Consider the following 11783-nt stretch of genomic DNA (forward strand, 5'->3'; position numbering starts at 1 on the left):
TGAGCCAATAAGTGCACGGAGGAGCGGAAGGCCGGACTCGGCAGACATGCAAAATGGTGTATTTGTTGACATCTCTCAAGATCCGATAGCGAGAGGTGGAGTTACGCATCGATCGATGAGAGACGGGGGCGAGCGGGGAGCGGTGAGCGGGCGAACGGCGCGCAGCAAGCGAACGCGCAACATATGACACCGCGCCGAAAAAATTTTTCTGGTGGTAGGAAAATAATACACCATTTTGCATGTCTGCCGAGTCCGGCCTTCAGCTCCTCCGTGCACTTATTGGCTCAGACGTTTTTCTTAATTACGCGATAATAATTACGGATTTTGTAAAATGGTATATAATTTTTCTTCTCAGCTTGACCCAATCTACTATAATCTTTGGAGTCGTCCAAATTGAATCCGACACCCTGTATGTACAAAAGCACCCTAATCTTTCCACGTGCTCTTGTACCATGTACCATTAGTATGCTAGGAGTGGAGCTGCGTGGAGTATAACACTGTGCTCTTCGACAAGAACTTTACTATATAACCGAGGTGAGTTGTATGTAAAAATAATTATTAAAGCAAGGTAAATATTTATTTCTTAGTTAAATACCACCATAAAGCGTCATATATTGAATTTGTACACTGAATGTTACCATTCAGATGCCGTACAACAGTTCGTCATGAGTCGCAATGTATTTTGGGGTTGTGTGAAAAAGTTTATCCAGTAGTAATAATAATAATAATAATAATTGGTTTCAATTAATCGTGAAGTTCGAAAGTTACAGTATTATCAGTATTGCAATTACATGAGGTGTACCACTTTGAAGTGGTAAAGCCAACCGTTGCAACCGCTACGTGGCACGCCACGCGTAATGGTAATACTGGTGATATCGTAAATTTCAAGCCCCATAACTCCGTAAATATTTAACGAAGATATAGTTTCACATATTTCATCACTAAACTTTTAACTTCTTATCGTGTATTAGGCTTAAAGACTCTTTTATTCAGTTTGTTCATAGACATAGTATATTAGACCGCGCATTGTGGCTGCAGAAGTGTACACAATCTAGAAAGAGCCAATGGCCGGTATTCATAGTCAATTCTTATTTCAAAATCATCTTAAGTGTTGTCTTAAGATGATTTTGAAATAAGCTTACTAATACGGCTCTGTGATTGGTTGAAAGCACATTAAGAGTGTACTTAAGATAATCTTAAATATAAGAACGGACTATGAATACCGGCCAATATACTTTCCCTCGTGGTACTCTCTCAATATGGCTACTGCAATATGGCAAAAATTCAATATGGCTACTGTGCTTGACACAGAGGGTTTTCCTATTCTTCTGTTACCCCTATTACTTCACTAGACAAAGATGAAGTTACGAGCCAACACGCGAGTCAGGTAGAGAACACGCAGTCTATACATATACATATACTATGTCTATGAGTTCGTTCAGTAACAGAACGAACTAAGGGTGAAATCATACAATACGGGTATCAGCGGGACACAGGACGCTGCGTCATTCATACAGGCAATCGGCGTTCTTCCGCATTTTTCTATCCCGCATATCTTCGTGCCCTATGCACACAGTGCGTGAAAGGCTCGAAAATAACGCGTTCCAGGAATATTTCATAATATTTTCTTGTAAAAAAAACAATATTTCCTAATATTTTTTAACATTTCTTTGTAAAAAACACAATTTGAAAAAATTATTTCACTAAAACATTAATATTTGTTAATTTTATTCAAGTATACTACTTAAAATGTTGAAATAAACATCACTGCGACAGTATTGAACAAATTTTATTTGAAATTATATTACTACAAAAATTAGTTTTGAATCCTAAGACGCAATTTTGGTCATTTTACCGTATTATATGTACACAGAGCATGCTAAAATCATGCGTATGCGTAATTATTGATCTGTGTCTTTGAAGTGTCTGAGAATTTTGGGGCAAAGATTAAAAATGGACAATAAATTGATGTTACAAGAAGCTATTAAAATTTTAATTAAATTTTATGTTAAAATCTCCGATGTTACCTTATCGAAAGGAGAAAGTGAGATCAACGTTAACCTAGCCTAACTATTTAGAAGTTTGTTTTCTGTCCCTGCGCTGATGAACTAGTGCAATAAATTAGAGTAAGACAAGTATATATTTTTTTATTTTACCTTACTGCACTTATAGTTTACCAGTACAGGAACAGAAAACAAAACTTAGATGGCATGAAACAATGTCGAGGAAAAAGTTCAAAGAAGTGTATGAATTAGATCAATTTACACCATAGAACAACGGCTTCTTCAAGAAGACAGTAACAATTTAGTTACAATGTTAAGACCAATAGACCCATCGCTGTATGTATTTTAATTACTTCAGTATGCAGATGGACATTTTTGGTAAACTGTTTGTCTTAGTGGGTCTTAACAATTGAAAAAGAATATAAAATTAATGTACAAAGATTAACCTAGATTCAACGTACAAAAGAGATTTATACTTCAACATTCAACTTTGCAACGTTTCAGCAACATTATTTTAACTTTCTGTGCTGTACGGGCCACTGTTTTGTATCATCATGTCGCACATGACACTCTCCCCTTACGTTCGATTTACGCTCCAATTTTTATTTTCATTAGAGCTGGATCATACGCGGCACCTTACCGCTGAAAATGGAAGCAAAAACGTGGATATTAAGGCCCGGTTTCACCAAACGTCGCTTAACTTTGTTAGTTTAATTCACGTTCGTCTCTTTCTAAAGTAACAGCTGGAAAGAGACAAAGAACGAATTAAGCTAAGATTCAAGTTAAACAACGTTAGAGAAACCGGACCTGAGGGAGTCTACCACTACCGTCGTTGTTTCCAGACCTGCATGTAAGACCGTAGTATGTACTGTAGAAGCTGTGTGAACTACAACCTGAAACTCATTGCTACATTGATGGGAATAAAGATTATGAAAATGGGAATCCCAGTAAAACTGCAGTCACGGTATTAATGGTAATAATTAACGGTCCAGGTATTAATGAATAAGACAGTACATGCTCGACTCGGGACTGAATCGCTAGAAGCGGAATCACTCGCGTTGCCCTCGTTGAAGTGCAACCTTTTCGAATGTAGTTGACAATTTGACGCTCGACAATAAAACGCGGCCGCTAATTACCGCCGTCGTAATTATTTTTTAGAATAGCGTCGCGAAAATTGCCGGCATAGTCGGAAGCACGTGTGCGGGTAATTTCTCGGGTAGACGCGCCGGTAATTTGGCGATCGGTAATAAGCGCGAACGCTAATTAGCGCGGCTTTGATTACTTTTCGAAGCGGTATCTTTTACTCGCGAAAATTGCAGGTGTCGTCGGGAACACGTGCGCTCGCGTGTATGATAAATAACCATTTTACACGAGTGCGTCAGCAGGCACGTGATACGTGCCGCATGTTTAGCGAATCAAACACAACGAACGCAGTCTCGCTAGGGGGTTCACATATTGTATAAAGATTCTATTTTCGGCGAGCAAAGGAATTTCAGAAAGATTACACAAAAACAGAGTCAGATTACGATCCCAAGTTCCACCAGACTCGCCGGACTTTACGGACTGTAGACTTTGCAGTTACATCTAGGAAATCTTTTACGTCACTACTTTCAGGCGGTAGCCCTCGTAGACGGGAAGAACGCGTTAGGTCAAGTGGTCGGCAAGTATTGTATGGAGCTCGCCATAGAGAAGGCCAAGAAATTCGGCATCGGCATGGTGGCGGCGCGCGGTTCCAATCACTACGGCATCTGCGGCTACTACACAATGATGGCGATGGAGCAAGAGCTGATCGGTTTCACCTGCACCAACACGAGCCCGCTGATGGCGCCGACGCGCAGCACGAAGGCCTGCTTAGGGACGAATCCCTTATCCGTGGGAATGGCCGCCCGCGATGGCGACGAGTTCGTTCTCGACATGGCAACCACCGCCGTCGCCCTGGGCAAGATCGAGCTGGCCATTCGGAAGGACGAGAACATCCCCGAGGGCTGGGCACTCGGGTCTGACGGCAAAGTGACTCGCGATGCCGAGGAGGCTTACAAAGCTTCGTTGTTGATGCCTCTCGGTGGCGCGGAGCACAATTCCGGGTACAAGGGCTACGGTTTAGCTCTGATGGTCGAGATGCTCTGCGGTGTCCTGAGCGGAAGTCATTTCGGGCCGAACATACGCGCCTGGAAGACCGGCGACCGGGAAGCCGACCTCGGGCAGTGTTTCATGGCCATTAACCCGGAGGCCTTCGCGTGCGGTTCGAAGGACAGACTGACGACCTTGCTCAAACAGCTGCGAAGTCTGCCCGCCTTCGGCGAGAAGCCGGTCCTCGTTGCCGGCGATCCCGAAAGGCAGCACATGAAAAAGGTCGACACGGAGGGCGGAATCGCGTATCACCCGAACCAGCTAGAGGCCTCGGAAGAGTTCGCTAAACACATGGGTGTGCGACCGATGACACTTGTCTCTAAATCCGTTTGATTTTTTTACTTACCAACGAAAAGATCAACGCACTAATCTACTCGATTTTTTTATACTTTATCCTTGGCCGACTTTTGTAAATCTCAGTAGAGTGCGAAGGGTAATCGAACATTAATTCAACACTGATTTGCCTATATATTTGTGGGCCAGGTGCTCCTTATAGCGAACAAATACATTAATTTTCACACCGATTAACGAACATTATGCAATTTATTGTTGACCCGAGTTGCATACAATTAAACGTGATCACATAAGTGCTTTATAGAACGATCGCTTTTGCAAACATCTGGAAGGTTAACGTAAGATTTATAAAAGTCGTTGAGCTGATTATATCAATCTCCGAGTTGGACGGATAATGTTTATGCCGAGGCAAATCGGTTCACGTGTGCAATTCGATGATTTGAGCGGACACGATGTTCGCTACGATGACATAACCAGCCGCTGCGGTTTGATCGCCGGTCGATGATGACGACGGCCTTGGACTTGCCCGCTCGTTCTCGATTACGGTTGTTACGTCTTTGCAAGTGGGTGTCACCGATAATGTGGAACTCGGCGGATTATCGGAAATAAATACGTCGCAAAACACGCGACAGGCTCATTGTCTTACAAGCGTTGCATATTAATTACGCACTTTTTTGTCACCTGGACACTGGCTATTTCTAAAGAGATTTCGTGCACGCATAAAGTGATAAACGAACGTACAATTTTTTAATAAAAATTCTCGATTGCATTTTACGTTTATAAATTTATATATATATATATATTCTTAATATGCATATTAATCTTATATTTAATATGCACATGTATACGCAAATATATGTTTTTTGATAATATTGTATACAAAAATAAATATATATATTTTCTGTGCTGTTATTTGTGTGAAATCGTTGCATACAATTCAGTCAGTTTTAGAGCTTAAAAGATTCATTTGAAGAAACTCTTCGTATTTTGCTCGCTTTTTCGCTCGAAAACGGTAAACAGGGTTATCAAACGACGTGTGTCGCGTAGACGCGGCGTCTGACTCGACTCACGTTATCAGCCTCCGTCGAAAGAGGACAAGATTATAAGTGCTAATGTTCGCTGTTAATTTCTCAGAACCGAAAGCTGGTTAATGAAGCAAACAGAGCGAGAAATTAATTTGTTCCGCGAAGTCCAGTTTTTAAGAACAGTCCGTTGTACAATTATTTTTCGTCAGAAAGACTTTCGTTACAGGTGCCTTCCAGGTAGCGATGAAGCACCCGCGGGCTTCCTCGTAACGTTGCAAATACAGATTTCTCTTAATTGGTATTCTATCCCGTCGAACGATCGAAGATATCACCTTCGCGCGAATGTATAGCCTCGTGTTAGAGACGTGAATTAAAATCGTAACGTTGCATTCTCTCGATCAACGTGTCGATAAATTTAGAAGTCTATGTGACTCTTCACAGCCGTTACATGAATCGAGGTATAATTATCTCGTGTGGTCGTTTCTAAATTTATCATAAAATTTAATACGCTATCTTTGTCATATTTTCGCTGTATTTACTTGTTCACAGAATCTTTTGCGGTTACATAATATTTCAATTAGTATTTTAATAATTGCGAATACTTCGATAACAGATATGTATGTCTAAAAGATGACTTAAAGATGTCTTAAAGATGACTCTTAGACATGCGTGCTGTATGGGAAGCTACACTGTCCGTGTGTCCGCGTGCGATGCAATTAGAGCTTCTTGCGGCGAAGGTCGGTCGCAATTATCACTATTGACTTCATTCCGAAAAGGGAATCTACGTAAGCGTGTACGAAGAAAAGAATCGGCGAGAAAGGCGATTTTATGGAAGACCCGTCTTAAAAGTATCGCATGCGCTATAATCGATTGCGACAAGTGACTCTTAAAATCTGTCGTTACTTATACTCGTTTTAATTTAAAAAAAACCTATTGTCGCATTACACGACGGGGTGTTTTTCTTCGTGAAGAAATGTTAATTTTCAAAATGAACGCGCTTATTCTGCCTTGCACTGCTTCTACGAGATAAACGACCGACTCGACTCCGCATATTTTTCAGCCTGGCGGAATCAGTGAATGTACAGGAGGTCCAGAAGTTATCGACATGCTTTGTTTGTCGCCGTATTATCGGGCAGACAGGAACGACACGCGCTGTTCCCATCTTACTCTTTCGCGCCGATAACGCGGCTCTTCACAGGACCCGAGGGGTGGGGGCAATTAAATGTTTCTAAATGAAAAATATGTTGTTGCGCGAAATCGTCGTGCGGTATCGCTGTTAACGATAAAGTCGAAGATAGAGCTCAAACTTGTTTCTAAAAAAATTTGCATAATTCATCCTCTGACTCAGACAGACGATCGACGGATTGGTAAAGTACGATTTGCCAAGAGAGAGAACTCATATGACTCATTAAAACGCCGTCGGCTAGTGGCATCGCAGTCGACATTAATTAGACTTATCTCTCTAGTCGAATCTCCGTCAGAATCGATAATCGCAGTACATGTTTCCTCGTCGATATATCTTAGACAGTGCCGGTTTTAACAACATTGGCGCCCTGAGCAAGATTATCGTGGCGCCCATTCAAATTCAGGGGCTCGAAATTCTTGCGAAAGAAAAGACAGGGTAATAATATCGAACGACGAACCCCATTTTGTTTTTATATTTTAGGGAATTTCTCTCAAACTAGGTGAAACCAGACAGCGGCGCCCCTACAGATTTGGCGCCCTGGGCGACCGCCCAACCGCGCCCCGCCCTAAGGCCGGTACTGATCTTAGATCTAATTCTTTGAAGGACTAAATCGGCGAACATTATGTAAAGACACTTTGCAAGAATCAAGACTTTTTTTACGATTTATATGTAACGTAACATTAAATTGTTCGCACTGAAAAAAAACAGTTCGCTACCGTAGCCAATCATGATTCGCTAAAAATCTTTTGCCGCGTTAACTGTAAGTTTCTAAAGCACAGCAAACGGTTTGCCGTCGCGCCTGAAACAATAGGCACAGTAGCAAAATATTAGCTAACCAAATATTAGCTGTCCATATTTTACAACTGAAATTTAGTTGCCACATACAGTTTTTAGCTACGGCGGCTAAATTTCTTTCCCCCCGTGCAAATGTCTAGCGTGCAAATAATCTGCATTCACGTCATTGCTGAATTCCAATTGATTATCGCGTGTAGTAATTATCTTGATATTAGTTCCGGCGAGAAAATCTTCACGTAGCACGTGATTTGCAAGTCACATGCGCTTGCGACCCGTTGCAGGAGGAAAAAGGGATTGCGGAGCCCACGTACGGTGTGATTCATCTCCCCGTCGCGGCTAAACAGGAAGGAAGGTTCAATAATTGGACAAACGATCCTGTCCAAAATGCAGTCGTCTGCAGTGTTGACGCATCGCGGGCACGATAATTCATCGCCGCTCCATGTGACTCGCATTAACTAATTCACTGCGATCTAACACACTGCCAGGGGGTCATGGAACCCATGGGACATCCGTGGCGTTCTGGGACCTGCATTCCCATGACGGTTTCAACGTGCGATACCAGCCCGCACGGCCACCTTTAATGTTTGCCGAATAAAGCGCACGCTGACGTATCTCTTCGGTGTACATTATAAATACTCTATATCTTCTATTTGTTCTCTCGCGATCGGAAATGTGCCTTTTAATCTGAAGATAAAGATTTTATTACGCAGTGAGAAAATTGCTCGCCAGAATACGTTGCGGTTTAATAATGTTCGATTCGTATTCGGATCCGCGTCTTTTGCAACTGCAACCGCAAGTATAATGCAGCAAGTGTAATAAATCAAAGGTATTCAATTACAATGCGCAATACGGCGATGATCGATGAACCACCGCCACGCGCGAAAACGAGCCCGTCGTGAGAGTACACGAGAAATAAAATACGTCTGGGGATACGCGACCGCGACAAGTACAAGGATGCTGCGAAGGAAACGTATCGCCTGTCACGCAACGACGCTCGCGATACGTTTCTGCGCGCGGATGCAAACCGCGCGTTGATCATTCGGAGATTATTGAGAGGTCAGCTCGTTCTTGGAAGGAATTTATCTCGGGTTTGCATTGAGTCAACTCTCTTTTCAGAGATCGCCATCGCGATTAATTACCGCACGGAAAAAACAATGTAGCTGCTGTAGCTAAAACTTAGCAAAATAGGGACAGCTAATATTTTAGTTGTGATAGCTCAATATTTTGCTACTGTGCCTATTGTATTAGGTGCGACAGCAAACGGTTTGCTGTCGTAGCAAAATATTGAGCTATCACAACTAAAAATATTAGCTGTCCCTATTTTGCTAAGTTTTAGCTACAGCAGCTACATTGTTCTTTCCGTGCGCGATTGCCGGGCGTCGTTGCTCGATTTTCGTTATCAGCGATCGCGAGCGAAAATGCAGCTTGCAGGCTTGATCTCGACGATTTCTTCGCACGATGATGCACTCTGCTTACGACCACACGGAAAGAATTTTCTTTGAAGATTTACTCTGAAAATCGTGTGATCGTGAGGCCACGTGACATTTTGAAGAACTTTATGAGAGTTTTTTTTAATTTTACTAGTAAAATGTATACTATAGGTATAATTACTAGTAAAAAGTATGGTAAAACTTCAAAAACCTCTTCAAAATGCTAATCTCTTACGATTTCATAATATTCAGGGTAAACTTTAAGAGAAAATTCTCTTTTGAAAGAAAATCGTGGGACAACATGGCATTTTGAAGAATTTCATGAGAGTTGTTTGAAATTTTACTATACTTAATATACATTTTACTAGTAAAAAGTATGGTAAAATTTCAAAAACCTCTTATAAAGTTCTTCAAAATGTTATATCTTACGATTTTATAATGTTCAGGGTGAATTTTAAAAGAAAATTTTCTTTTGAGAGAAAATTGTGGGACAACATGGCATTTCAAAGAATTTTATGAGAGTTTCTTAAAATTTTGACGTACTTAGTGTATATTTTATTAGTAAAATAGTATATAGTAAAATTAGTAAAATAGTATATACTGTATATTTTACTAGTAAAAAGTATAGTAAAATTTCATAAAACTCATAAAATTCTTCACAATGCCATGTTGTTCCACGATTGTATAATTTTCAGGATAAATTTTGAGAGAAAATTCTCTCCGTGTAGACGTGATTGATATACGCGAGTCTCTCGCGCGCTGTGCACGAATAAATTCATTGATATCATCACGGATATGCAAAACTCTGCGAAACAGAATTTTCGCGTAATCGGAGAAGGTTGAACCGACAGTGTCTGACGTCTTTCGACTCAACGACGTACAAAAGTACTTAATTGCTGGATCGACTTTCATGTGTCGCCGAAAGTCATGTATATATGAGTTCGTTTGGTACTTTTACGAGTCTAGTCTTTGTTCTTCCTTGCTTTCGGATATGCAGGATACACAAACGATACTCGCCGTCCGACCAGATTTATTTCAGTGGATTATTTCTTTCAAACGCAGGTAATGTTTAATATCAATCAATCGCCGCTTCTTCTGTTTCTCTCACGATCTCCCCTTGGGAAAATTTACTTTAAATGAAATTAAAGTTTTTAAAAGTAATCTTTCAAATCTGAGAGTTTACTTAAAGAAGTTAAAAGTTTACTTAAGAAATGTCAGAGTAATTTTGGACACTTGAAGTATTATAACTTTTAGGTAGCCAAGCCTGTCCAAGTTCCCGCTAGAGGGTCGCGTGGCATAGCACTTTCTCGTGAGAAGAAAATTTATAAAACCGCACGCGGTATTATAAATTATGTCACATACTTTTCACAATCCTTAAAGTTTTCTTTAAAATTTTTAAAAGTAAGATGTGCGCGAATTTAGACACTAATGTCACGGCTCTTAGTCATTTATTCCTTGAAACTTGTGTTTATTACATTTGAGCCATACGAATTTTATTAATTTCTTAAAGTAAGTTCTAATTTTATTTCACATAAAAGTTCAAAGTGTCCAAGTTTACTTTTCATACTTCATATTTTGCTAAAGTAAAATTTTAAGATTTTCTAAGGTTTATTGTCCCAAGGTGTCGCACGGCAATTTTTTAAATCTCTCGTTCATGCTCGTGCGTAAACGCGGTAAAACATTTTGCGAGTCTTGCGCGCGGCGCGACGGAGGAGGCGTATCGGAAGTTACATTATCGCGCGGCGTTAATTTGCTGGCGCAAATTTGCGCGCCCGGCGGGGCTTTTGAGCGCACCACGCGCGCACCGCGTTATCTCTTTGCATCGCGGTGACCGATGTAGAAATAAGGCGACGAATCAAACAAACGGCTTTTACGGCCCGATCGGTCAACAATTAAAGACCCTGCTTTGCGCGCAAGCGGCCGGATTACCGCTCTTGTTTAATTATCTGTAGCTTGCCCTCGGAAGTCACTCGACATTCGGCCACCGTGCGAGGAGGTACGTAACGATATCTCGTCTTTAATATCGTGCGACTTTCGATACCGGATCAACTTAATACCGGCGGCAAAACGATAAGTTTTACACTCGTCCCTCATGCGATCGGCCGCGAGCTGCGTTTATTTCCAATTATCTCTTCGTTACACCGGTTGAGGTTGCGAATGGACATTGGCGAAACCAAATATACGTAACGTTTAACGTGCCCGGGAATTGGAAAAGCATTATTTGAAAATAATGCCGGTGATATATCGGAGATGTCATCGATCGGGGCTGAACCAAGCCGGCGCTGGTTAAGACGACCATCCATCAAATTACGTGGTAATTTTGGTCAATGATAACTCATGACTTTGAAGGCAGCTTCCTACGAGCCCTCGTCGAGGGAAGTAGCCAATTGCCGTGTACGGCTTTCGTACAGTCGCTACTAGAAATGCCGCCAATAAGATTCCTCTCGTGATAACACTTTGATATATAGGATCGCCCGCGCGCGCGCAGCGACGTGCATAATTTTTCTACGTCTCCGTCGGCGTGAAAAAAAAAGAAAAACCGGGCAAAAATATTTTCGCACTTTCACGCGCGCGTAATAGCGCGCGCGCGTATTAATCTTCGAACCCTCCCTTTCCTCTCCGCAATTGTGAATCGATAAATCGCTGGAATTGATTAGCGATCGTCCTCGGCGTGGCGTCCTCTTAAATAATAACTTTTAAAGTGGCCGCCTCGATTAACGCGGAAAACAAGCGTGGAGCGAATGCGAGCGCGTTTTCCTTTTCACCCGGCAAAATCCCGCGCTGCCGCGCTCCCCCAATTGAATTAATGCACTCGAATTGAATTAAAATGTCGAGTCTGACACGGGATGGGGGGGGGGGGAAAGGGGTGGCGGTTTCTTCCAGCACTGCGACGTACGCGAGGTGTCCGTTGACAATGGGC

General features: G+C 41.8%; 2 protein-coding genes across 3 annotated transcripts in view; both read left to right on the forward strand.

The window, feature by feature from the left end:
• LOC105558155 overlaps nucleotides 1–4657 on the forward strand; it is an 8708-nt gene extending 4051 nt beyond the window's left edge. The window contains exon 2 of the mRNA XM_012005705.1: nucleotides 3618–4657. Within this exon, the coding sequence (XP_011861095.1) occupies nucleotides 3618–4466 (849 nt within the window). The 3' untranslated portion in view covers nucleotides 4467–4657. The remainder of the gene's footprint in view (nucleotides 1–3617) is intronic.
• LOC105558154 (chloride channel protein 2) overlaps nucleotides 1–11783 on the forward strand; it is a 45646-nt gene that overhangs the window by 16552 nt on the left and 17311 nt on the right. The window contains exon 1 of one of the 2 annotated variants that reach the window (XM_012005702.1): nucleotides 10811–10859. The exons of the other annotated variant lie outside the window; for it this stretch is intronic. The gene's annotated coding sequence lies outside the window, so the exon portion shown is untranslated. Of the gene's footprint in view, nucleotides 1–10810; nucleotides 10860–11783 lie in introns of those variants that run through there. 2 annotated transcript variants of the gene reach the window in all.

The sequence above is a fragment of the Vollenhovia emeryi genome, unplaced genomic scaffold (assembly GCF_000949405.1).
Source record: "Vollenhovia emeryi isolate VEMERY1.0 unplaced genomic scaffold, V.emery_V1.0 DF939374.1, whole genome shotgun sequence".
In the NCBI taxonomy this organism is placed as follows: Eukaryota; Metazoa; Arthropoda; class Insecta; order Hymenoptera; family Formicidae; genus Vollenhovia; species Vollenhovia emeryi.